General features: G+C 45.0%; 1 protein-coding gene across 1 annotated transcript in view; it reads right to left on the reverse strand.

The window, feature by feature from the left end:
• Vipr2 (vasoactive intestinal peptide receptor 2) overlaps positions 1 to 22,604 on the reverse strand; it is a 52,092-nt gene that overhangs the window by 7,603 nt on the left and 21,885 nt on the right. Inside the window, exons 6-7 of the mRNA XM_013509665.1 lie at positions 9,338 to 9,435; positions 2,625 to 2,766 (exon numbers count right to left, since the gene is read on the reverse strand). Of these exons, the coding sequence (XP_013365119.1) occupies positions 2,625 to 2,766; positions 9,338 to 9,435 (240 nt within the window). The remainder of the gene's footprint in view (positions 1 to 2,624; positions 2,767 to 9,337; positions 9,436 to 22,604) is intronic.

A 22,604-nucleotide genomic window follows, 5' to 3' on the forward strand; every position in this document is an offset into this window, starting at 1 on the left:
GTGTACAGAACATCCTGTGTCCACGGGTGTATGGTCCCTGAGGAAATTAGCGCATTTAGCACCATGTCCTGAAACGCCCCTCTCTGTCCCCAATATGGACCAAGTTGGGGGACAACGTGAGTGGATGGGGACTGGATTTCACAGAAGGTGTTATGTGGAGGGCACTGGGATCTGGGCAAGCTGGTATCACCAGTAGAAGCCACCTCCCTGCCCATGTTGTCAGCCACTCCTTGGGACACTGGTTGCATAACGGGACAAGCACAGCTGAGGATGTTGTTGGGATGTCTTTGCTGTATAAATTCCCTGCACCCCTGCTGCAAGTAACCCATTTAACCGGCCACCGAGCCTGCCAGCAGCACTGAGCCTGGTGCTGTTGTTAGGTTCCTGCTGCCCTTCACAGAGTTGCTGGGCGGTGCTGCCGAGTACACACCCCTTGGGATTTGCTGGGTGGTGCTATTGCTGAGTACACATGAACTCCATGGGATGTGCCAGGAAGTGCTGTTGTTAAGTATGCATCTGGTGGGATTTATCAGGAGGTGCTGGTATTGAGTGTGCACTGGGGGGGATTTGCTGAGTGGCACTGTCATATGGTATGTTCCCTTTGTGGACCTGCCAAGAAGTGTCCATGGACCCCTCTGCATTTCCTCTGGCATGTCTTTTGCTATAAAGTGGAATTAGCCCTTTATTTCTCTGTGAGTCTTAATAAATTCTTCTCCTATAAGTCATCTCCAGACATGTTCTTCTGTCTCTCAGAAACCTGCTCCTCTGCCCCAGTACACCTGAGCTGTGGGTGCCAGCCTCACCCTATCAGTTCCCTCACTGGGGAAGCAGGGAAATGGCTTTTTAAGGCAGTTGCTATGGTCTGTGTCTGGATATCCCCCTAAAGCCTCATGTGGTCATAGGGTTTTCTTGGAGGCGGCTGAACCTAGAGTGTGTGATTGATTCATGGTGCAATGCTAGGATTAAGAGTGCTGGGATTAAGAGTGTGTGACTGCTGGATCAGTCCACTGACTGGACTGGCACCACCCTAATCCTGTTAGACCAGATACAATTATAGGGACAGAAAGAGGCTTGCCCCATGCTTTCTTATTGCTCTTTCTGTCTTCTGCTGTCATGAACGGTTGCCCTCTGCCATGTGCCACCCTGCCACGGAGCCAGCCGAGGATGGACTGAAACCTCCGCACACTGTGAGCCCAACAAACCTTCCCTCCTTTAACTTTGTGTGTCAGCTATTTTGTCTCAGCAATGACAAAAAAGGAACTAAGACAGCAGCTGAACATCTGTGTCTGGGGAAAATCCTGGCCCTCAGAAAAACTCAAGCTTGGGCAGACCCCAGCGGATAACTGCACAGGGGCTGGTGATATGGGGCAGTGTGTATGGTGTTGCTCCGGCTCCTCTGCCATGGAGGTACCTGCTGCTCCTCCTTTGCTCCTCTTTGCCCTCCAGTAGGGCCCTTGGGGTCTGACCGGCAAAAAAGAGCAGAGAGGCGCCACTTTAGGGGACATGGGAGGGAGAGTCTGCTAAAGATCACAATCTCCTTACGGAAGAGCTAAGGAAAGACAACTCTGCAGAGCAGGTTTAGAGGTCACCTCAGCAAAGGCTGCACACTCTCAGGGTCCCTGTCTCAGGACCAGAGTTCTAGAAGCCCTGACTTCCACCTGGAGGATCTGCCAGGCGAGGGCTCCTCATCTTTATTATCACAACAGACTGCATATCGCCTAGTCTTGTATCACGAGTGAGGCTGTCCTGGATGTGCCTTCATTTGCAGGGTATCACAATGGCTTCAAGTCACCGAGAGCCGGCCGTCTCAGAACTAAATGAATCCACAGCTGCTCAGGCTAAGAATGGGCCAGCACATGAGTCCATCGCCTGGGGTGTGGGAAGTGACAGTCTCCAACCTTGGAGCTGGATCTCAGGTCAAGGACAACACACCAGAATCTCAAACGAAGAGAGAAAGTCAGGACCTTGCAAGTAGGAGCTGTTCATTAAATATTTCTCGATTTGACTTGACTTGATTAGGTACTAAGTAACCACTAATAACCAGGACAAATAGCATCAGGGGAGAAAGACGGCGCCAGCATGGGAAACAGGGAAACAGCCTCTACTGCATTTGCAGAAACTAATAATACAGATCATTTATCCTTTCATCCAAGAGTCGGATCAGGCACGGTCACAGACACATAGTGGGGTTTCCAATGGGGCTTACATGCAGTTTACTGATGGCAAAGGTGGACTTCCTCCCGCAATTTGGATAGTGCTCAGAACCTGGGATATGAGACAGGAAACATGGGCTCATCGACATCATTGATGATGTCGCTTTTTCCAATCTGAAGCTGCTTGCTCCCTTACCATGGTTGCTGCCCTTATCTTGCTTGGGCTGGGCCTGCTGGGCTCAGAAAATGGGATCCTTCACCCTCATCCTGGGAAGCAGCCTGGACCCCAGCACTCCCTGCTTGTGGGGCCCCACTAAGGCATAGCTGGTATTCCACCCTCTCTGCCAAGTTCTCCTCATTCCACAGTCTGCCGAGGACAGTGTGCCCCACTGAACATCACTGTCATGGCAGCGAGGTTTTGGGTGCTGGAGTTCGCTCTAGAGGGGACCCTGCTCTCAGGGACAGCCTTACCCAAGAGGACGGCTGGTTGGGGCAGTGCAGTGTGCTGGAGCTGGAGTAGAGGATGTCATCCTTGACCAGCACAGAGACAGCTCTCAGAATGAAGGAGAGGAATAGGTTCAGGTGGATGTAGTTTCTGGTACAGTGCAGCTTCCTGAGGAGGACAGGGGAGATGTAGGACAGATGATCAGACACCGAGGTGAAGTGTGGCTTCCTGTGAGTGGAGCTGGTAATGAGATGCTGATTCTATGGACATCTTAATATCATCTTTGTGCCTTAATCTTATGGTTTTCATTTATAGGAAGCAAGCATTTATTCATGTATTCTATTATTATTTTATAGTTAAGTGTTTCTCCTGTTCTGCGTTGTGATATGTATTTCTGCAATAAATCTGATTATTGCCTCATGTTAGATTTCAGGATGAAAGTATGAAAGAAATCCCTGTGTAAGTGGGCTTAGAGGGTGTGAATACAGAACAGGCTTAGCTGGACTGGGGCTGCCTCTTTTCCCCTGGCCTCTCCTGCTGCACTGCAGGACGCAAGCTGATATGGCTGGACATGGGGTGCATCTTCCTTCTTCCTCTCTGTCCTTCCTAGTTTCTATCTGTCAAGGGAGAATCTCAGCTGCATAAGAAAAAAAAACCACTGCACCTGAGAGACACTGCTACAGCTATGGGAGGTCAAAAATCTGAGCTCACTGGGGTCCATCTGGAATTTAAAACAAGGGGCCAGTGTTCCCAGTATTGCTTCATTTCACTGTAGGACACAGTTGAAAACATTTGCTTGGTTTTGTCAAGCAGATTCTAAAATACTACCAAAATGGTGGCTGTTAAAACCCTTCAATATAGATAAGGTGTGATTAAAACCTATGGTGAATGTTTAAATTTTTAAAAAATGACAGAAAGAGATACATGGCCATTAACCCTCTTCAGCATACCCAAGATGCTCCCCTTGCTTCAAACACACTCACCCCACCATTCTTGGCAATGTGTCTCTTACTGTTTAAAGGTTTTTAAAAAATTTAAGCATGCACTCTTTTGATCATCCCTTCTACGAGCAAAGTCACCTATGAGAGAGTTCATGGAGCAGCTCAAGGCAACAGCAGACAGTGGACAGGATGATCCTGCCCTGGCCAGAGTGTACTGAGAGTTTTGGAGATTTCACAGGACTGCTCTGTCATCAAACTAGCACCCAGGCTCCTGGGAACAGCATGGATCCCATCAGACCCTCAGCGAACACAGTCAATGCCAGTGTGACTCACAGTTCCCCTGGGCATTGCATTGAATTCGATGCCCCAAGAGTCAGGAAGTTTATCTAATGTAGGCAGAAAGACTGTAAACAATATGCTTCTTCTTCAAAGTTAAGTTGAATCCAAACAAGGTGATCTAGTTTTGACAATGTTTGACTATTGTGAATATTAACAAAAATGACACTGGGTACCTGGTTCACTTGCTAAAGATTTGAAGTCTGTACAACTGATGTATGTTTTAATTTTACAAAATCTAAATGTAGATCAAGTATTTCCAGTACAAATTTAGTGGCCATATTCAGCAATGCTGTGCAAATGAAAACCTGGATTCTGAAGATTTACTGTGAACACACAATGAATGTTAACGAGCACATTACTGTTCTTTGCAGTTGATCACTGGTTGAACTCACAACAGTTTGGACCTAATAATTTAAATAAAATGCATTATGACAATTAATTTCACTGGTTTCTTTCTATCTTTATGATGTGAAGCCTGGAACATTTAAAATTACCCAAGCAATTTTAATGATACCAAGTGGCTGGTATCATGCATTTGCACACCTACCACATGGGAAGGTGCTGGCCTAAGCTTCTTTCTCCCAGACACCTGACAACGCTCTCAGCAGCCACTGCAGTGCTTGGTTCAGTTTCACAGGCTCCAGAGTATTCTCTTGTTTTTCTGCAAGCTTTTCTGGGTCCATGTGTCTGAGGCATTGCTAATTTGTCTTTCACACTCAAAAAATTCTTAAATTAGCTTTTCATCTGAAGTTCTCCATTCTCTGGCTTCAGTGTTTCCTTAGCCCATTTTCTTTTACTTTGGGTTACTTTATTTTATTTTTAACTTATTTATAAGTACATGTTTGCAGTACATACTGACTACTTTCATTGTAGGTATATTGTACATGACATACAGTATCTTAACTCTTCCTTTATATCCCCTTTCCCCCTCCCTCCATCTCTTGTTCCCCTTCCTATTTGCAGTAGATCTACCTTCCTAATTTCTTTTATCTTTCATTTTGCTCTTTATTTTATTTATACTTTGGCTTTCTCATATGAGAGAAACTATACAGTATTTAAATTTGTGAGTCTGACTTATTTCACTTAACATTATGGTCTTAAGATGCATCCATTTTCCTACAAATGACTCAGATTTATTCTTCTTTGTAGCACAGTAGTATTCATTGTGTGTAAATACCACATTTTCGTTATCCATTCACCTACTGATGGACAAATAGGCCATTTATGAACTGTGCTACTCTAAACATGGGTATACATGTATTGCTATAGTGTGATGCCTTTAACTCTTCTGGGAAGATGCTCAGAAGAGGAATAGCTGGGTGAAACGAAATTTCTAGTTGTATTTTTTTTAGGAATCTTCATACTGATTTCCATAGTGGTTGTACTAATTTACATTCTCTTCAACAATATAGGAGGTTTTCTTTTTCACCATGGTCTTGCCGGGATTTGTTACTGATTTCTTGATAACAGCTATTCTCTCTGGAGGAAGGTGGAATCTCAGTGTTGTTTTAATTGCCTTTCTTTAATGGCCAGGAATGCTAAATATTTTTTCATGTATTTAGGGGCCATTTATATTTCTTTTCCTGGGAAGTGTCTACTTATTTCAGTTGTCCATTTTTTGATTGGGTATTTTATTTGGGAGGGTCTAACTTTTTTTGAATTCTTTATATATTATAGGAATTAATCTTCTGTGCAAGGTATAACTAGAAAAAAAATTTTCCATTCTGTAGGTTGCCTCTTCAGTTTGTTGGCTGTTCTTTTTGCTGTGCAGAAGCTTTTCAATGTAATGTAATTTCATTTGTTGAATTTTGATGTTATTTCTTTTGCAAGTGGGGTTCTGTTCAGAAAGTCCTTGCCTATGCCCACGACTTCAAGAGTTTTACCTATTTTATTTTCCAGCAGATTAAGTGTATCTGTTTTTAAAATTTTTTTTAGTGTTTCTGTTTTAATATTGGATCCATTTTGTTTTTAGTTGAGAGATATGTGTCTAGCCTCAATCTTTAGCAAGTAGATAGCCAATTTTCCCAGCACCATTTGCTAAAGAGGTTATCTTTTTTCCAGTGTATGATTTTGGGCTTTTGTCAAAGGTCAGGTGGCTGAATGTGTTTGGGTTGTTTTGGTGTCCTCTATTCTTTTCCACTGATGCACATGCCTATTTTTGTGCCAGTATCATGCTGGTGTTATCATTGCAGCTTTGTAATGTAACTTTAAATCTGCGATTGTAATTCTGCTGCTTTGCTCTTGTTGCCCAGGATTGCTTTTTTTATCCTGGATCTCTTCTAGTTCCATATGAATTTTGGAATGGTTTTTTTTCTAGTTCTGTGAAGAATCCTGTTGGTATTTTCATTGTGATTACATTAAATCTGTACATAAGAGTTGGAAATACAGCCATTTTGACAATGTCTGCTTATCCAGGAACAGACGGCAGCTTTCCATTTTTCCGATGTCCCTTTTAATCTCCTTTCTTAGAGCCCTACAGCTTTCACTGTAGAGGTCTTTCACTTCCTTGGTTAGGTTAGTTCATGAGTATTTAATTTTTCTTGATACTAATGCTTGTCTATAAACACAACATACTATTTCCTGCTCCTCACTGTATAGGGCAGTTAATTTATTTGGTCTGCTGCCTGGCCTTCACTTCCAGTAAAATTTCTCTTGGGATTCTAGTTCATCTCCAAGAACCACCAAATGTCAGTGTCAGATCTTTTGAGTTTAACTTTATGTAAGTATTCAAAAAGTATTCAGGAAGTTTAACTTATAACTGTTGTATCACACAAATTCTGCCTTGAAGAAGGCTTAATCTCAATTTACACTGACTCTGGGGACACAGACTACATCTGACACTGTTCATAGCCACCTTATTCCCACTTCCCTGCTCCTTTCTGTAGCTGAGAGAGTAGATGCTCATTAGATGCTTGCTGAATTTTTCTTTCCACACATGAAGAAGGTTTCTATGGTTTTCCTATGCCTTTTACACCTTGGTGTAGAGAATCGATTTGATTTTAAACAATCAAATAAAAAATCTGAAACTTAAAATTTGCTGAAGTTGAGTTAGATATATGGGACTAATAGTATATTAGACACAGCAAGTGAAAACTTTATGAGTTGGATCTGTAGGACATATTAAGTTACGATAGACACTAAAACATGGAAAAGATAGAAAAATAACAAAACATAGGAAAAATGGTAAAAACAGTGAACATGATGAAAATGGGGTCTCAGAAAGAGGGAATAGGGTAGAAGCAACATCCTAGGGAATATAAGAATTTTTTTGAAACTGACAAAAAATAAACCAATGAAACTTCATAAACACCATAAAAAAACAAATGCAGAGAAGGCCACATTAAATCTCCTGAGCATTTAGCTGCTGAAAACCAAAGACAGAGAAAAAAAATCTTCCCATCACCAAGAGAAAAAAGACACTATCACAAGGAACAATAGTGAGCTTGGCAGCTGACTTGACAAAAATGCAATGACGTACGTCCTCAGTGTGATAAGAAAAAATAAATCTAAGTAAGGATTTGGTACTTTCAAAAGTAACCTCAAAAAAGAAGGGCAAAATTAAGACAATTCTAGCCAATCAAAACTCATGAGAATTCTGTAATGCTATGGGGGTCTTCATGCAGCAGGATGAAGATTCAGGATGGAGACGGGAGAGCAGGAAGAGGGAGCTCCAGAGGTAAACCTGTGGGCACCCTGATGAACAGCAACTTAAACAAGCCCAACAGCAATGCCTGTGGGACCTGACATACACACACACAGTCAAAATACATGCAAAAACACAACAGACACGAGAGGGTAAATGGAATTAAAATGGTGCAACGTTCTTGAAATCGGAAAGTGGTAAAAGTAGTCTGGAGGCTGCTATGTGTGTAGTGAATGGAAGTGATAACTAGAGGAATAAAACCAGGATTACATAGCTAAAAGTGTGACGGGAAAACTAAAACAAAACGAAACACTTGACCAACTCAAAAGCAACAAGAAGCGAGTGCAAAAGTAACAGAGAACAACTGAGACAACTAGAAAGCAAAGACATAGAAACTAGATTAAAACTCAGCATTGTCAATAGGTAGACTATGTGGTTGTAAAAATACAGCATTTTAAAATAAAGAATGTCAGGCTGGAGATAACAAGCAAATTCCAGTTGATGAATATAAGATACCCAAATTAATAAAATATAAAGTTGAAAATAAAAGCATAGACCACAATATATGTTTCAAACACAAAACAAGACAGTAAATATAACTATACAGCAGAAAAGGAGACTTTTAAGGCAATGGGCATTATTAAAGATGGTCAGTTTAGCACTGGTGGTATAGTGGTGAGCATATCTGCCTTCCAAACAAGGTCAGTTTAAGTCGGTATACTCCTGTTATGGTTTGTGTCTGCATGTCCCCCCAAAGCCTCATGTGGCCATGGGGCAGGCTTTTAGAGTTTGATTGATTATGGGTGTGAGAGCTACACCCACCCTGGGGTGGATAGTTTGCATATGTAAGGGAGAGGAAAAGGGTGCTTGAGGCCATTCCTGGCTTTTGTGCTTGTTGCTTTGCTGCGTTCTGCCGCCATCAGCTGTAGCTCTCTGCCATGTGCCACTCTGCCTTGTAATCTGGCAAATATGGACTGAAACCTCCACAAACTGTAAGCGAAATAAACCTTTCCTTCCTTAATTTTGGGTGTCAGGTATGTTGTCCCAGCAACGAGAGAAAAGTAACCAAGACAACTCCTAAAAACACAACCTAAAAACATAGAGCAAACAGTGAAAGAAATAAAAAATGGAATGGACAAACTCATAATTGGAGCTGGAGATTTAATATATTTACTTTTAGAATAAGCAGTTAAAACTGGGATGTAAATTGACAACTGCAGAATTTACATTGTTTTCAGATGAAAGTGAAACAGATCACAGCTGAACCATAAGGCAAGTCCCAAGAGGACTGACAGTGGGTGCTTAGAAAAACATTAAGAAAGAACTGGCAGACTACAGGGCCCTGGTCACAGTCTTATACAGTCTAAGCCCTGTTGATCCACCAACACTGTCCTACAGCAACCTCTGATGTGACTGCGCTGCCTCTATACTCTGCAGTAGCACGGAGGGGTTGGGTCAGTTGTCCAAGATCATGCAGCTACTGAGACTGCAGTAGCCTCTCTCAGTAGGGTACTTGAGACTTTCCAAGTGGCAAGGGAAGGCCACATTGCTCTTGTATTTTCATGCATTTGTGTGATGCCTAGAGATTTAATAACTGATAGCTTGAGTGGATTTTACCCAAGGTCAGCATCATATCATCTCTCCACACTGGAAATGCAGACTCTAAATGCATGTTCCATACTCACATGCTTCAAAGTCTTGACACACAGCAGCTCCAGGCTGGGAGTCCCCGTCTCCTTCTCTGTGGTGCCAAAACCTACACAGAAACCTTGCTTGGCTTGTACTTTCTGCAGAATTGCTCATTTCTCCTCCTTACCTGAAGAGGCAAAGAATTATACTTCCGGTTGCAAGAGACATCAGAGAGACACTGTAGCCCAGGGTGTAAATGGCCTTCACCAGCGTATAAAATGTGATCTACAAAGAAAGAATAACGGATCTGTAAGCTGTTGGTGATCTGCAAAGAACAGCAGGATGTTCTGAGGTCCGGCCATGTGGTGCTGATATTCTGAGGGTAGGAGACAGGATCATTTCATACTTCCACCTCCATCCTGAGCCCAAAGGATCATCACCCTTTGAAGACATACCCTTTCATACCACCCACCAGGAATGATTTTTGGGTGACCAGATCTACCATCATCAGGGCCCACAAAGGCACAGAGGTGAGCTGTACTCAGCGGGATGAGGGCTGCTGAGCCATGCAGCGTGAACATAGCCACTTACAGGCGACACTTTCTGGACCGTATATCTGAGCACACTAAGAACCCTGTGATTTTCCAGGTCTCAGCAAGGTACTCAGAGTGGCCTTGGGGTTTTTTATCATCCAGCATTTCTTCGGTTGGCAGCTTCATGGCTCAATACTTTCAATCTTCACAAAATCAGCAGGTACAGAAGAGATTAGTGACAATCCTAGTCACAGAAGCAAATCACTTTCTTGCACATGTCCTGCCCGCTGAGGGCCTGACTGTGGGCCGCTGAGGGCCTCTGCTGCGGCCTCCCTGTATGGGGATAGAGATCTACTGTACACAAGAGGACAAGAGAAATAATTTCAACAACAGCAGTTTCCTTTACCAATTTAACAAAAGCTTAAACACTGGTATCAGTGCTGGTGACAGGGGGCGAGCTCACTGCACTGTTCAGAGTCCAAGAAGTCACCAACTCCCAGAAAAATGTGCCAGAAGCCCAGAACGTCACCACCATTAAGTCAACGACTGCTTCCTGGACTCTACTCTGAGGTAGTAGTGTGAGGTCTGGACAAGCCATCTGCACAAGGACAAACCATCCATCATAAGGAAATGGACGCAGCCTAAAACCTGGCGAGAGGGACAGGCGGTCAGCTACAGTGCCAGCACACAGCCGTGCGCCTTGCGCTTCTTTCACGTGTTTACCACATGCCTCCTGGGGCTGAAGCAAACAGACAAGAACAGCTGCCTCAGGGATATTATGCTTTGGGAGGAGGAGAACAAAAACCATCCTAGAACTGCTGGATGAGCCGCAGGGTACGAGGTGGTTATTGGAGAAGTGCACACGGCACAAGATCCAGGCTGGCTGCAGTCAGCAGAAGTGAGCTACACTCATGAGACGTGTGGTTGGGATCTACCTTGGGGTGAACAGAGAGCAGCCAGACAGAAGGAATGGCCACTGCAAAGGCCCTGTGGTGACGAGGCCCATTGATACTGACAGGGAGGGGGCAGGTTATGGCATGTGCAGCTGTGAGAATGGGACCCACAGCAGTGGAGTTCACAAGACAATGTGATCCGTCAGTGCCTCGGGCTGCTGGGCTGGATGGACGAACAAGGGCTGGCAAATGGGTGTGGGTCTTCCTGGTGCTGAGTGCATGTTCCAGCTAGACACCATGGGAACAGAGGAAAAGGAAGTGAGCGCCTAATGGCCCTGGCTTGAAGGCAGGGCCGACAGGGCTTCCCAGCAAACTACGGGGTCAGACAGAAAATGGAGCCAGTGGATCCTGGTGAGGAACTGGCGAGGAGCTGTATGCACCCAGAGGGTAAGGGGCAGGAAAGACATTTTTGATGAATTCCAATCCACACAGAAAAGAGCATCAGACTGACCAGGAAAAATTTCAACAGAAATCAGAAGAAAGAGAGGCAGCTAAGAATGAGGAGGAAAAACCTGACTAGCTCTGCTCTTCCCACTCTGAAGCCGTTACTCCTGTTCAAGTCCTCCACCCCTGTGTTCCTCCCTGAAGCCCACCTCACCCTGCACCACCTCACCCTACTGACTTATTCAGGGCCTCTGCCACAGGACACCCGCTTCCTCTGGTGTCTCCAGGCCACCTGTCATTGCTTGTTGCAACCACAACTGTCCACTGCACAGCACCTGGGCCAGCGTGGTGCCCCGCCAGCACTGGTGCACTGCTTCAGAACAAATGAAGACACGAGCACAGAGCTGTGAGGTCTGGGCTCTTCTGAAAGAGCAGGTCCCTCCTGTGAAGCGGCCATCCAGGCTAATGCGCACAGACGGGACAGGGACAGGGACAGGCACAGGGACAGGGACAGGGAGAAGGCTTTCCTTCAAGACCCCGGATTCCATCTAGCCTAGAGGGCTCGACGCCACGCAGCACAGGCAGGTGGGCAACATCTCAGCATCCCTTTCCTGCACCACTCTCCACATCTTCCTTCACAACCTGACAGGGACCACAGCACCAAGGGACATTCCCAGGGACGTCCTCCCGCACTCACCCTACCTGGGGCTGGGCTTCAGGCTGATGTTTCACGAGGAAATCAAATTGACCAGTGCAACCCCTCAGAGCAGGTAATCAGGGAGAGCCCATGTTTGATCCAGCAAATGAATGTACTAGTGAAACATTAGATGGAATTTTTTCCCGCCTTGTTAAACCTCAGTGGTCAACCACAACCCATTATAGGGAACACTGGCACTTTCCAAAATGCCTCCTGCCGTATATTGCTCTTTAAAGTAATAAAAATTAAAGAGAGCCTAAACCCCAGTTATTTGGTTGTACTGACCACATTTCCATGCTGCACACCCCATGTGGCTAACAGCCTCACCCTGGATAAGGCAGATCGAAAGGATTTCCATCCCAGGAGGAGGCCCATTGCCACCAGCACTCAGTGATAACTATCTGCATTTATCTACCCTTGGGCCGTTAGCTACCAGTTATATGTGTGTTATGGAACTTCCACCCCACTTGCGGGAGCAGCCAGCAGACACTCTGCAGACTCCTGAAGGTTGCCACCTCCACCTGGTTGTACGAGGCCAGGTTTATTCCCAGAGCAGGGTGTGGGGATCACACATACACAACCACAGCCACCACAGGGGTACAGATCCCCTCACTGCACAAAGCGAGCCCTGCTCAGACACACTGGTCTTTCTGCTGAAAAGACTCAATGTAGGGGAAGGGCCACACCATCTTGACACTGCAGTCATGCTCATCTTCCTACCTCAACCCTTTTGCTGTCCTTTCAACAAGGAAATGCACAACTCAGTGTTTAAATCTCAAGAAGGGACAATGGCCCTGATCACTACAGGGTTCTAAAAATGCATGATTTCATACTGGAAAGAAAGCAGTCCAGCAGGAAATGTGCATCTTGGTAAGAAAGGACACAGTCCCACAGCTGTGACTTCAGTAGTTAATTCTAGTGCTGATTTTGGATGGAAACAACTGCAAGGCCTTAAAGTTCTTTCTGTAGATCTAAGGTCCTGCTGGAGCCAAGGAGGAGGCAAAAGACAGTTTCTGGAGGTCAGGTTCCCAGGTGCAGCCAGTCCACCACGGATGCCCACTAAGCAGGCTCAGACTTCTGGGTGCCCACCTCAGGGGAGAAGTAAATAGCACAGGTTCACAAAACAAAACACTGAAATCAGTGGTGTGTCCTGAAAACAAGGAGCATCTGGTGGTCTGCTTTTGGATGTGCAGCTGTCCCACCCACAGTCCTGCAAAAGGCTCATGTGAAACTGAGGAGAGGAGGGTCAAACTAGGCCTTTTAAAATGTAGGCCCCATCTTTTCTTTTTTTTTCCCCTTAAGGTCCTAGAAGTGATTAAAATGTGTCAGGGAAATGGTAAATGTTTAGTGTAACAGCAAAGCCATCCATCCCAAGCCCAAGGCTCACTTTCCTAAACCATCAGCTGCTGGAAACGATGCATTTCACCACTTCTGCAGGAAGAGAGACCTCCTCCCGGGGGAGGCTTTGGTGTCCTGGGGCAACCCTGTCTGGCCTCAGCCAGCTGAGGAACAGTATCCTTCCCCAGGAGGAAAATCCCTGGCTGTTTGTAGGGAGAGTTCTTTTTACTCAGAATTTTGTATGTGAGATTTGTATTTCTTGCTGAATGTGTTTGGTATCACTAGTTAATTTGATTCTCTCTGTACAATACATTACAGTGAGCTTAACTCAATCTAGACATTGCAAGGTGTTCTGGGAAGTACAGTGATGCCTGATAAGCCAAGCCACAGGCTCATCTTCACCACAAGAACTTTATTCTGAGGACTATCCCAGGACACATGAGCTAGAAATTGATATAGGTATGAGTTAAAATTTGTGTCTTTGTGTCCATTAAAAAGATAGGAACATCCACATTTCAAATATTAGTTTCTCAAAGCTGGCTTAGAGTGTACATATTGTTATGGTTTGGCTCAAAAATGTGCCTCAAAAGACTCATGTTTCGAAGTGGGACATCTGCAAGGTGATCAGGTCATGGGGATGCTAACTTTACCAAGAGATGAATCAAGTGATGAGGTCATAGTTGAGTACACTGTTTGGAGGTAAGGCTGGGGGAGGCAGCTGGTCGCTGGGGGCTTATTCTGGAAGGGATATTCTTGACACTGGTGTCTCTGGTCTTCTCCTACTGTGTGCTTCCTGGCTGCCGCAGGCTGAGCAGCTCTCCTTTTGAGGTCCTTCTGCAGTGGTTGTGCTTTGGAGCCAGCCCAGCAGGGACTGAAACCTCTGAAACCATGAGAGGCAGTAAATCCTCCTGTAGCTGTGTACATCAGGTGTTTGATCACAGGGATAAAAAGCTCAGATACACATCCTGGTGTCAGGCATTTAAAAAGACTTCATTTGGATACTTCCAACCACCCCATCAGAACTTTACAGAATGAGCTTCAGACCTGAGCCCAGCACAGGGCTGGGGAGGCCTCTAGTTCAGCAGAATGCAGAACCCAAGGAGCCACCACACACTGCTAAACACACCCTGAGTGGACAGAAGTCTTTCCTGAGCCAGCTTTCAAGAGAACAAGATGAATCACAGCGGACAGTAATCTCTGCAGGAGGAAGTAGAGGGAGCAGTCTCCAAGCCTTCTGGCCAGCAGAGACAGGGATTCAGTCTCCAGTGGGGAATGGAGGAGGAGCCAGGCCAACGCCCGGTGAGCTTCCTGGGGATACTGGACACTGCACTGCAGGGAGTCTAGAGCCAGAAGGGAGCTGAGCCTCACAGGGGGCTGATGCTGCACTCCAGGGGGTCTCTTGGCCTCTGGGGCTGGCTAAGTCTTCAGCCTCAGGCCTTCTGACAAAAGGTGGGTTCCCAGGGCCCCTAGGCACCCTTCATTCCTGGAGACCCAGGACACCATCTTCGGGCCTCAGTGAGGCCGTGCTCAGACCATGCCCCCCACCTCAGGATGAGCCAGGCTCCTCCTATACACAGGAAACTCGCAGGTAGGAACCAAACCCTGAAATATTGCTAAACAGATGAGAAAGGTCTTCTCTTTAACTTAGATACAAAGGCAAAAGAAGAAAGGCTGTCATGACCAAGTCTTCCAGTAGATGTTAGTCGATAACATGTACGGTACCCCAAAACTCGATGACACCCCCTTGTTGTAAGTGAGCAGCTGCAAGAGGAAGGGGGTGGGCAGAACAGCCACAAGCAGCCAGAGACTAAGCACTGAGTCCTTAAAGCAGGAGGAGTACGATACATACAGTGCAAAGTGGGAGAATAGTTAAAACTTGACAGTCAACCTGCTTCTGTCTAAACTCAAAAATAAAATTTAAATTTAAAAAATCTGAAAAATGAAGAAAACTTTAACATTACTATCTGTTTCAAAACTATTATCAAAAACATGATAAAGCCTTAAATGCTATTAATAAATAAGAAAATTAAATATTATGACAAAAAGTCATAAAATTACAAAACAAGCCAAATAAAGCATGAAGAAGGGAATAACAATGATGAGGTAACGAACACAAAAGCATTCCTTCTTGGTGATGAGCTCCATGAGGACACGGGCTTGCTTGAGTTTACTGGGGTAAATCAGGAACTTTCTGAACAGAGCTGGCACATAGCAAGGCTGCACAGATAGCTACTAAGGTGGGTAAACTAGAAAATTGTCAGATTAACATGCATCTGTGAGAAAGGTTCATATGTGTGTAGGTTAATATAGTAGGTAGGTATGCTTATGAAATACCAAAACAAGAAAAATAGCAGAGGAATCAGTAAAGTGTTTATTCATATTCACACATTTTAATTAAAGGGCGTGGTGCATAATAAAGTGCTAAACTCAAAACTTTAAAGAAACGAGTAATATTCTGGGCTGAAAATTATGCCAAGACAGATTTAAAGAAAGCCCCCAAGTACCAATGAGGGAGAAGACATTTTTAAAACTTGGTGAAATACAATGTGTAACACTGTTACTGAACCCAGGTGGGCTCTTTCAATCTTCTAAGGAACAAATTATCCCTGGGATATAAAAATTGTTCCAGAACAAAACAACAAATAAAGGAAATGCATGACATTTTATTTATGAAGTAGAATAAGTCTGCTGTCAAAAGTAGACAATAAATATTCTAAGGCAAATAAAAAACTGGGGCCAATATCACTTTTAATGCAGAAGAAAAAAATCTCAAGTAAAATATTGGATACAAAAAAATCAAGTGAGAACTGCTTTAAAAAATATAACCACATATACACACCTGAATCAAGTGGATCTTCCCAATGTGCAGAGGTGACACATGTCTACGATTATGCAACATCTTTGTGTCAAGGAGACAATGCTGACTCAATAGACCCTGGGCCATCCTTGCCCACCTCTTCAGGTGGCCCCAGTTATAATTTCCTAGGACTCCACAATCTGCACAAGGACTTCAAGGTAAGGCAGTGCCGCTGGAGGACAAGTCCCTAGTGATGCTCAAGCCTTCTGGGGCTATATGATTATCTAAGGACAGCTTGGAACTTCCTTCAGGAAAAAATGCCCACAGGCATGTGTGCAAAGACTCCTGACACTGCATGCAGAGCCTGCCCTGAGATTTCTCCTTCAGAGTCAGGGATGTATACTGCCGCTTCTACCAGAAAACGCTTTCCAAATCTTTACCCACAAAATGAAACATAAAGAATAACAGCTCTTTACACACTGGCAAAGAATAAACAAAACTGCAGCTTGCAGATGGGCAGGTACACACCTAGAAAAGAAAAGGCAGCAAAAATGATTCAGCTACCAAGTAGGCTTAGCCAGGGTTCATTTAAACCACAGACAGAAACATATTTAGGAGTAAACTTTAAAAACATTCAATTTAAAAAAAAAAGTTGAACCTCAAGTGAGGAAACTGAAGCTCGTCCCTGAGATAGACCAGGTTTCTTGCGTGAAAAGGCTCAGCTGTCAGGACGAGACTTTTCCTTCTGCACACAGGTAAGATTCTCATCAATACCGCTAAGTGACAGGCTTTAAGGCAGTAGTGGTGAACCTCTGGTACACGTGCCACAGTGGGCTGTTTGTATCAGTGAAAGCTCTAAAAGGTTCATCATCACTGGGTTAAGGGCTTGGGGCGGAAGGGTAGAAACCCCGGGGTTTATTTGGTGGAATGAACACCTCAGACAGGCAGGAACTCCCAGCTGGGATGAGAGGCAGCTAGGACAGCTCAGTGCGGCCTTGGGACGGACGAGCGGGTCTGGGCTTGGCTGCACCACACAGTGGTTTCCAGAGGAAGAGCAGGAGGCTGCGGTACCCTGGGATATCTGATCAGTTTCCTATGAAAAAATCAGTCCTTCTTTGCCAGAGTTACTACAAATACATTCCAAGTGTTAGACGGTTAACGTAGAAATTTTATAAAATATGAGGAAAAAATATTAGTGTATGGGTATCTGCTTTTAAAGAAGGCCCTGCGAAGGAAGAATTCATAAAACAGAAAGCAAATGGATTTTTCTTTGCACTACCAAATATATCTTAAGCAAACTTTGAAAACCAAGGTGGGGAAGTATGTGCAAGAGAAAGAAGGGTAGTGCTCTTAGTGGATAAAACACTCTCATGATGAATGAGAGAGGAGAACATTCCCATGGGAAAACAGGGAAAAGAAACAAACCAAAACTAAACAAAAAATAAATTAACAGTAAAGCACAAAATCCTTTCAGCCTCACTACTAATCAGCCAAATATAATAAGATACTAAGATATGTCTTTTGGTTTGTGAAATTGGTGATAATTGAAAATACATTAGACACGGTGCGGGTGGGTGCTACGGTCTGAAGATGAGTCCCCATACTCGAATGCTGAGCCCTGACCCCTGCAGTGGCGGCGTTAGGGGTGGCCTTTGGGAGGTGTCTGTCTGAGGTCAGACGAGGGCCCTCATGAGGGTGGCCCGGAGGGATCCTTGCCTATTGCCGCGCAGGAAGGGCTGAGTAGACAGCTGTCTGTGAGGAAGACATGGAGTCAGCCAGCACCCTGGTTCTAGATTTTCAGCCTCCAGAACTGCAAGGAATGAATCTCGCCCAGGAGGCAGACCCCAGCACAGCCAATTCTTTTAATACTTGAAGGACATAACTATAAATCTACCTTCAGCCACTCATTGGGAAGCCCTTCGTTCACCGAGCATTACGCATAGCTGAATGCCAAGGCCGCTCAGGAAATGAGCAGACACCTGAAGCCAGCCATGGCGTTACCCACTCTTTTTATGTGAAGGAGTATGGTGGCTGCAGATAGCCCTCTGCCCCACTGATTATATGATAACCAGCTCACTGTCAGGCAGGAAAGTCTTTCTGGATTCTAATTATTTTTAGTGTAGTATAAGTCCAACTCAGTTTTATTCCAGGGTGATGAACACATACAGAGACATTTTCAGAACATTTTCAGAACTGCTGCACGCAGCCCTCAAATCTCTGGAGGATAGTGTCATTCAGGCGTATTTTGTTACAGCAGCTTGACTGGACTAGGAAAAGTATCTCTTACATAAGATTTCTAGAAGAACTTGTTTTTCTTAAACCAACAACAATAAAAAGATTAAGATGTGTAGGGAAAACTACAGTTCACAATTCTCCCTATTCTGTACACATTCAGGTACGCACAACACCTGAGGCGCTGTGAGAAGGCACGCCACGGACAGGAGCTTCTACAGCTTTCAGGTGCTCTCTGGTAGCTCCACTTCTAGAGAAGAAGCTTTGATGAATCCAGGCTACAGTGGTAAACATTTACTTCCACACGGGCCCTCGGCAGATCCTCTTGATCTCTAACCCATTAAAAAATAGTAAAGCTGGGTCTAGGACCGACCTTCACTGTTTAGGAATCAGCCCCCACCAAACTCTGCCAAACCCACAGAGGTTCTGAGCCGCTGGGATTGTGGGTGAAGCTTTCTCTCTGCTCCTGTGGCTTCTGTCCAGCCTCTGGTAGCTACCTGACATCCAGAGGTGGGAGAAGCATTCATCCCCCATGTTCTGATAGACCATTGAGAGGCAGGACCCTCACAGCTAGTGTCTTAGAGGACTAAGAGTTGAGTCCTAGCTAGCCTAATAGTCACTGTGGACCAGGATCTTGTGCCTTTCTGGAAAAATGAGTGAGTTTCAAATAGGATAACTTGCAACTGCTTGGAGCCCTCAGTTTTGACACAGTGTCCACCAAGGGGAGGTCCTGAATCTCTCTCAGAGACAGCAAAAGAAAAGCTTCAAAGAAACAACGGATCAAAGGAACCCTGACAATGTGCAGGTGGGAGGCTCTGGTACAGCACCGGAGCCATGGGAGTAGATGACAGGATGGGCCTAGATATTCCTTATACAGTGGTACCTCGGTTCACAAACTTGATTCTTTCCACAGTTACAGTCACAAACTGAGCTGGACAAGAACCAAATCAAACTCAGTGATTAGGTTCAATGTTGACTTTATGGAGAAATTTGATTTGGTTCTTGTCCAGTTGGGTCCACGACCAGGATTGCGGAAAGAATTGATTTCCTGAACCTAGGCACCACTGTAAAGTGGGGGGTTATATACTGTGCCTGTCACATGGGCCACAGTGAAAGCTATCATATCTCTGTATGCACAATGTTAAGTATATATGATACTTTCCACCTTTGTATGGTATTGCCAAAATTTATTTGTAACAGAGTTCTATTTAATTAGCTTAGAGAAGAAAAGACACTTATATAAATTAAGTATTCCTAAAACTCTCAGGAAAACAGGAATTAACAAATGCTTCTCACATTTCTGTGCCTTGAGTAATCCTGGGTAAATAAGAACACTGTTAGTTTAGTTCAAAAAAGTTTCTACTTTCAATGTTGTTAGCACAGCATATAACATCAACATTCAATTTTTGTTCATAGTCAATTTTTGGCAATAAAAATGAAAAACAAATGGAATAAACAGTGTAAATCCAAATAAGATAAAATACCAAAACACTAGCTGCTAAACGTAAGTTTATCTCTTTTTGGACAGAGGCTGAAGAGACCTGGCCTGTCCCATTGTCCTGTGCCCCACTGAAGCGCTGCATTTGTGGATTTGTGGTCCGTGGAAGGCCCGTGTGACAGCTCGAGAGTCCACACAGACAGCTGGCGAGAAAGAGCGAGATGCTCCTGTGTGGTCAAGCTGGCTAAAACGGAGTTCTTATGGCTTTAAAATGAGCATTAATGTAAAAAATACATTAATGCAAAAGCATGATTTGTTCTCTCTGTTCATAGGACAGAGTTTTGGTCTGCTCCTGACAAGAGATTTTGAAAAGTTTTCCTTGGTCCTTTGAGTAGTCTGAGTAAGAAGTAAAAATTCTGTGTTTTATCAAAATCATTTCCTGTACCCCATGTTGTTTTTGTCAGGGTTTTGATTATTTAAGCCTACTAATGAGCCAGTTTTTTTCTTTTTCTGGTGGCAACTACGTGACTTCCTGTATTTGCCTTTAAAGTTTTGTCACTGTAGGGTGGGATAACTGCCTGTGATCCTAAGCAATTGAATGTTTTACATTTTTTGATGTTGTTAAAAACTCTGAATTAATTCTAAGTGAGGCCCTTTTAAAAACTTTTAAACTAATTTGGAATTTTCCAGAGGGCTTAGAAACCTCAAAAGAATTTATTCTCTCTCCTTATAAAACAGAGAGGTGTTAAGCTAATTAGGCTTACTGCAAAAGAAGAAATGAGCCCTAGAGGTGGGGCTGATCTTCATGTTATATTTGTTAAACGTTACTAATGTAAATATGCCAGAAATGGAAGAAATTCCTGGAAATCTGATATTTCCTTTACAATGTTGCTGGTCACAATTGTAGTTATTATCTTAGAATGTTATTAATAAAATCTTTAGCCGTAGCTATTTTTAATTCTTTGGTCATCCAGTTTTTATCTTACTCTAACGCTTTCCTGAAAGTTTTCCCAAGCAGCTAAAATCGCAGAGGACACAAAGAATGCTTGACAGTGTAGGTCTCTGAGAGCATCAGGGTGGTATCACTGGACAGGGCAATAGATTCCTGAACACCACAGAACTGGACGGAGTGAGAAGACCACTGCCAGGGACCGGGGGAGCAAGAATGAACCACGCGGGGCCGAGTGGTGGAGGAGGCTGATTGGGACTGCCATCAGTTTTTTGTTTGAAGCCCTGATGGGGTTTGATGCTTTGTTTTCCACATTTACAGAACCCCAAGACATTTATACCTCAAGGCGGTTTGGTAAAGGACGCTTTTGTAAACAAAAGAGAAGTAACTATGCGTTTCCCTCACACGTTCCCTCCAGAATTCACCTGCCCTTATTGTGCATTCTAATTTTACGGAATGTAGGAATTTACGTAAGTTCTTCTAATAGGGCACAGTTGGGTAGAGCCTCAGTAAAGAGGCTTTTACAATCTCAGCTTTCTTATTACTGGGCAGTTTTAAGGTGGCAGGATGGGTTCCTGTCTCTCTCCCTCCTGTGGAGAAATCCTTGGAGAAGCACATGTTAGAAACCATTTGTTGACTGGTTTCAGGTTTCCTCACTGGCAAATATCATGGACATCTATTGGATATCCAAGAAGTACTACTGACTTCTTGTACTGGTAACAGTCTTCATTCAAAGAGTGCTCTGGGGGTTAGCATCTTAAAATGGTAGGTTCAAATCCTCTGCTAACTGATGGGGACTGTGATAAGCATTTTGACAATGAAAAGGGTGTTAAAGGCTGTCTACCAAGTCCTCCTCCCTCTCACAAGCAGCCTCTCAAGCTTCCTTTGCATATGGCAGGTTCACAAAGTAGCCCAAGGAACCCCTTACCCTGCACACACTCTTCACATAGCATTGGCAGTGAGGGTGGGGGCCAGCGGGACCCTCCCTGGTTCTGTGTGGGGTGATCCAGGGACCAGCATGACAAGAAAACCCTGGGTGGGACACCTGCAGCTTGCCTGGCTGTCCCTGTCTTCACCTAACGGGTGTGCCAGGCTGCCTTGCCAGGAGAGAGAACAGACTCTGGCGGGTGCTGCCCCCTGGCCTGGGCCACAGTCAGTCTTGCTGGAAATGAACACACAAGTCCCTGATCTTCTTTGTCACCCCACCTGTCTAGCCTGCTTCCATGAACATGCTGAGCCTGCGGGTGGAGCGTTTTTAAGCAAAAGGCCTCGCAGCAGCCTGTTGAGTCCCAGGGCCACGGAGGTAAGTCTGAGACCTGGACTCGTGGGCGTCTGCTGACGGCTGGCCCAACTGAAGGGCAGGAGGAGGAGATGGTGCTGAGTGCCTGCATACCAGACCTCTCTTCACAGCAAGAGGGTGAAAAGCGTTTCTGGATCCCGACCCATCACTGTTCTTTGAAACAGTTCTGTGCAAGTGTCTACCCTCCTTTTAACCAAGACCCCCACAGCAGTAAGTGTACAGCACCCCCACAGCCCCCGTCCTGACCCTTGTGGCGCACAGCAGACTGCTCTCTCCAGGGCGAGTCTGTAAGAGGGAGAGGTTCGCATCTTGGCTCTCAGCCCCAGCCTCAGGGACTGCGTGCCAGGTCAGACCGCCCACCTGGCCCCCAACTGTGCTGCCAACCCCAGCTGTCTCCCTCAACTCACAGATACAGGGTTGGGGCTGGGGCAGCCTCTCCAGCGCTCCTGGCAGAGGGAGCTGAGGGGGCTCAGAGAATCTGAGACTCCACCCAGGGTGACTCACTCCAATCCCGGAAAGTGTGGTCAGGTCGGGTGGGGCCCGTGAGGGGCAGGAAAGAAGTAGAAAGTATTTCTCTTCAAAATCCTAGCAGCTCCTGGAGCCAGAGAGAGGTAAACACAAGTATGTATATTTCACAAGCAACTCCCTAGCTTCTCCCTCTGTCCAGATGGGAAACGCCCTCATGGGAGGTGGATTTGTTGATCCAACACCTCTGCACAGTCATCTTCCAGGAAAATTCCTCTGGACAAACCACGATTAAGGAGAAGCACCCTTTAGTAAGAAGATCACAGCTGCTGAGGTTTGAGGGTGTCTTCGAGGCGCTGGGGATTTAA

This window comes from Chinchilla lanigera, unplaced genomic scaffold, assembly GCF_000276665.1.
Source record: "Chinchilla lanigera isolate Chin_1 unplaced genomic scaffold, ChiLan1.0 scaffold00178, whole genome shotgun sequence".
Lineage (NCBI taxonomy): Eukaryota > Metazoa > Chordata > Mammalia > Rodentia > Chinchillidae > Chinchilla > Chinchilla lanigera.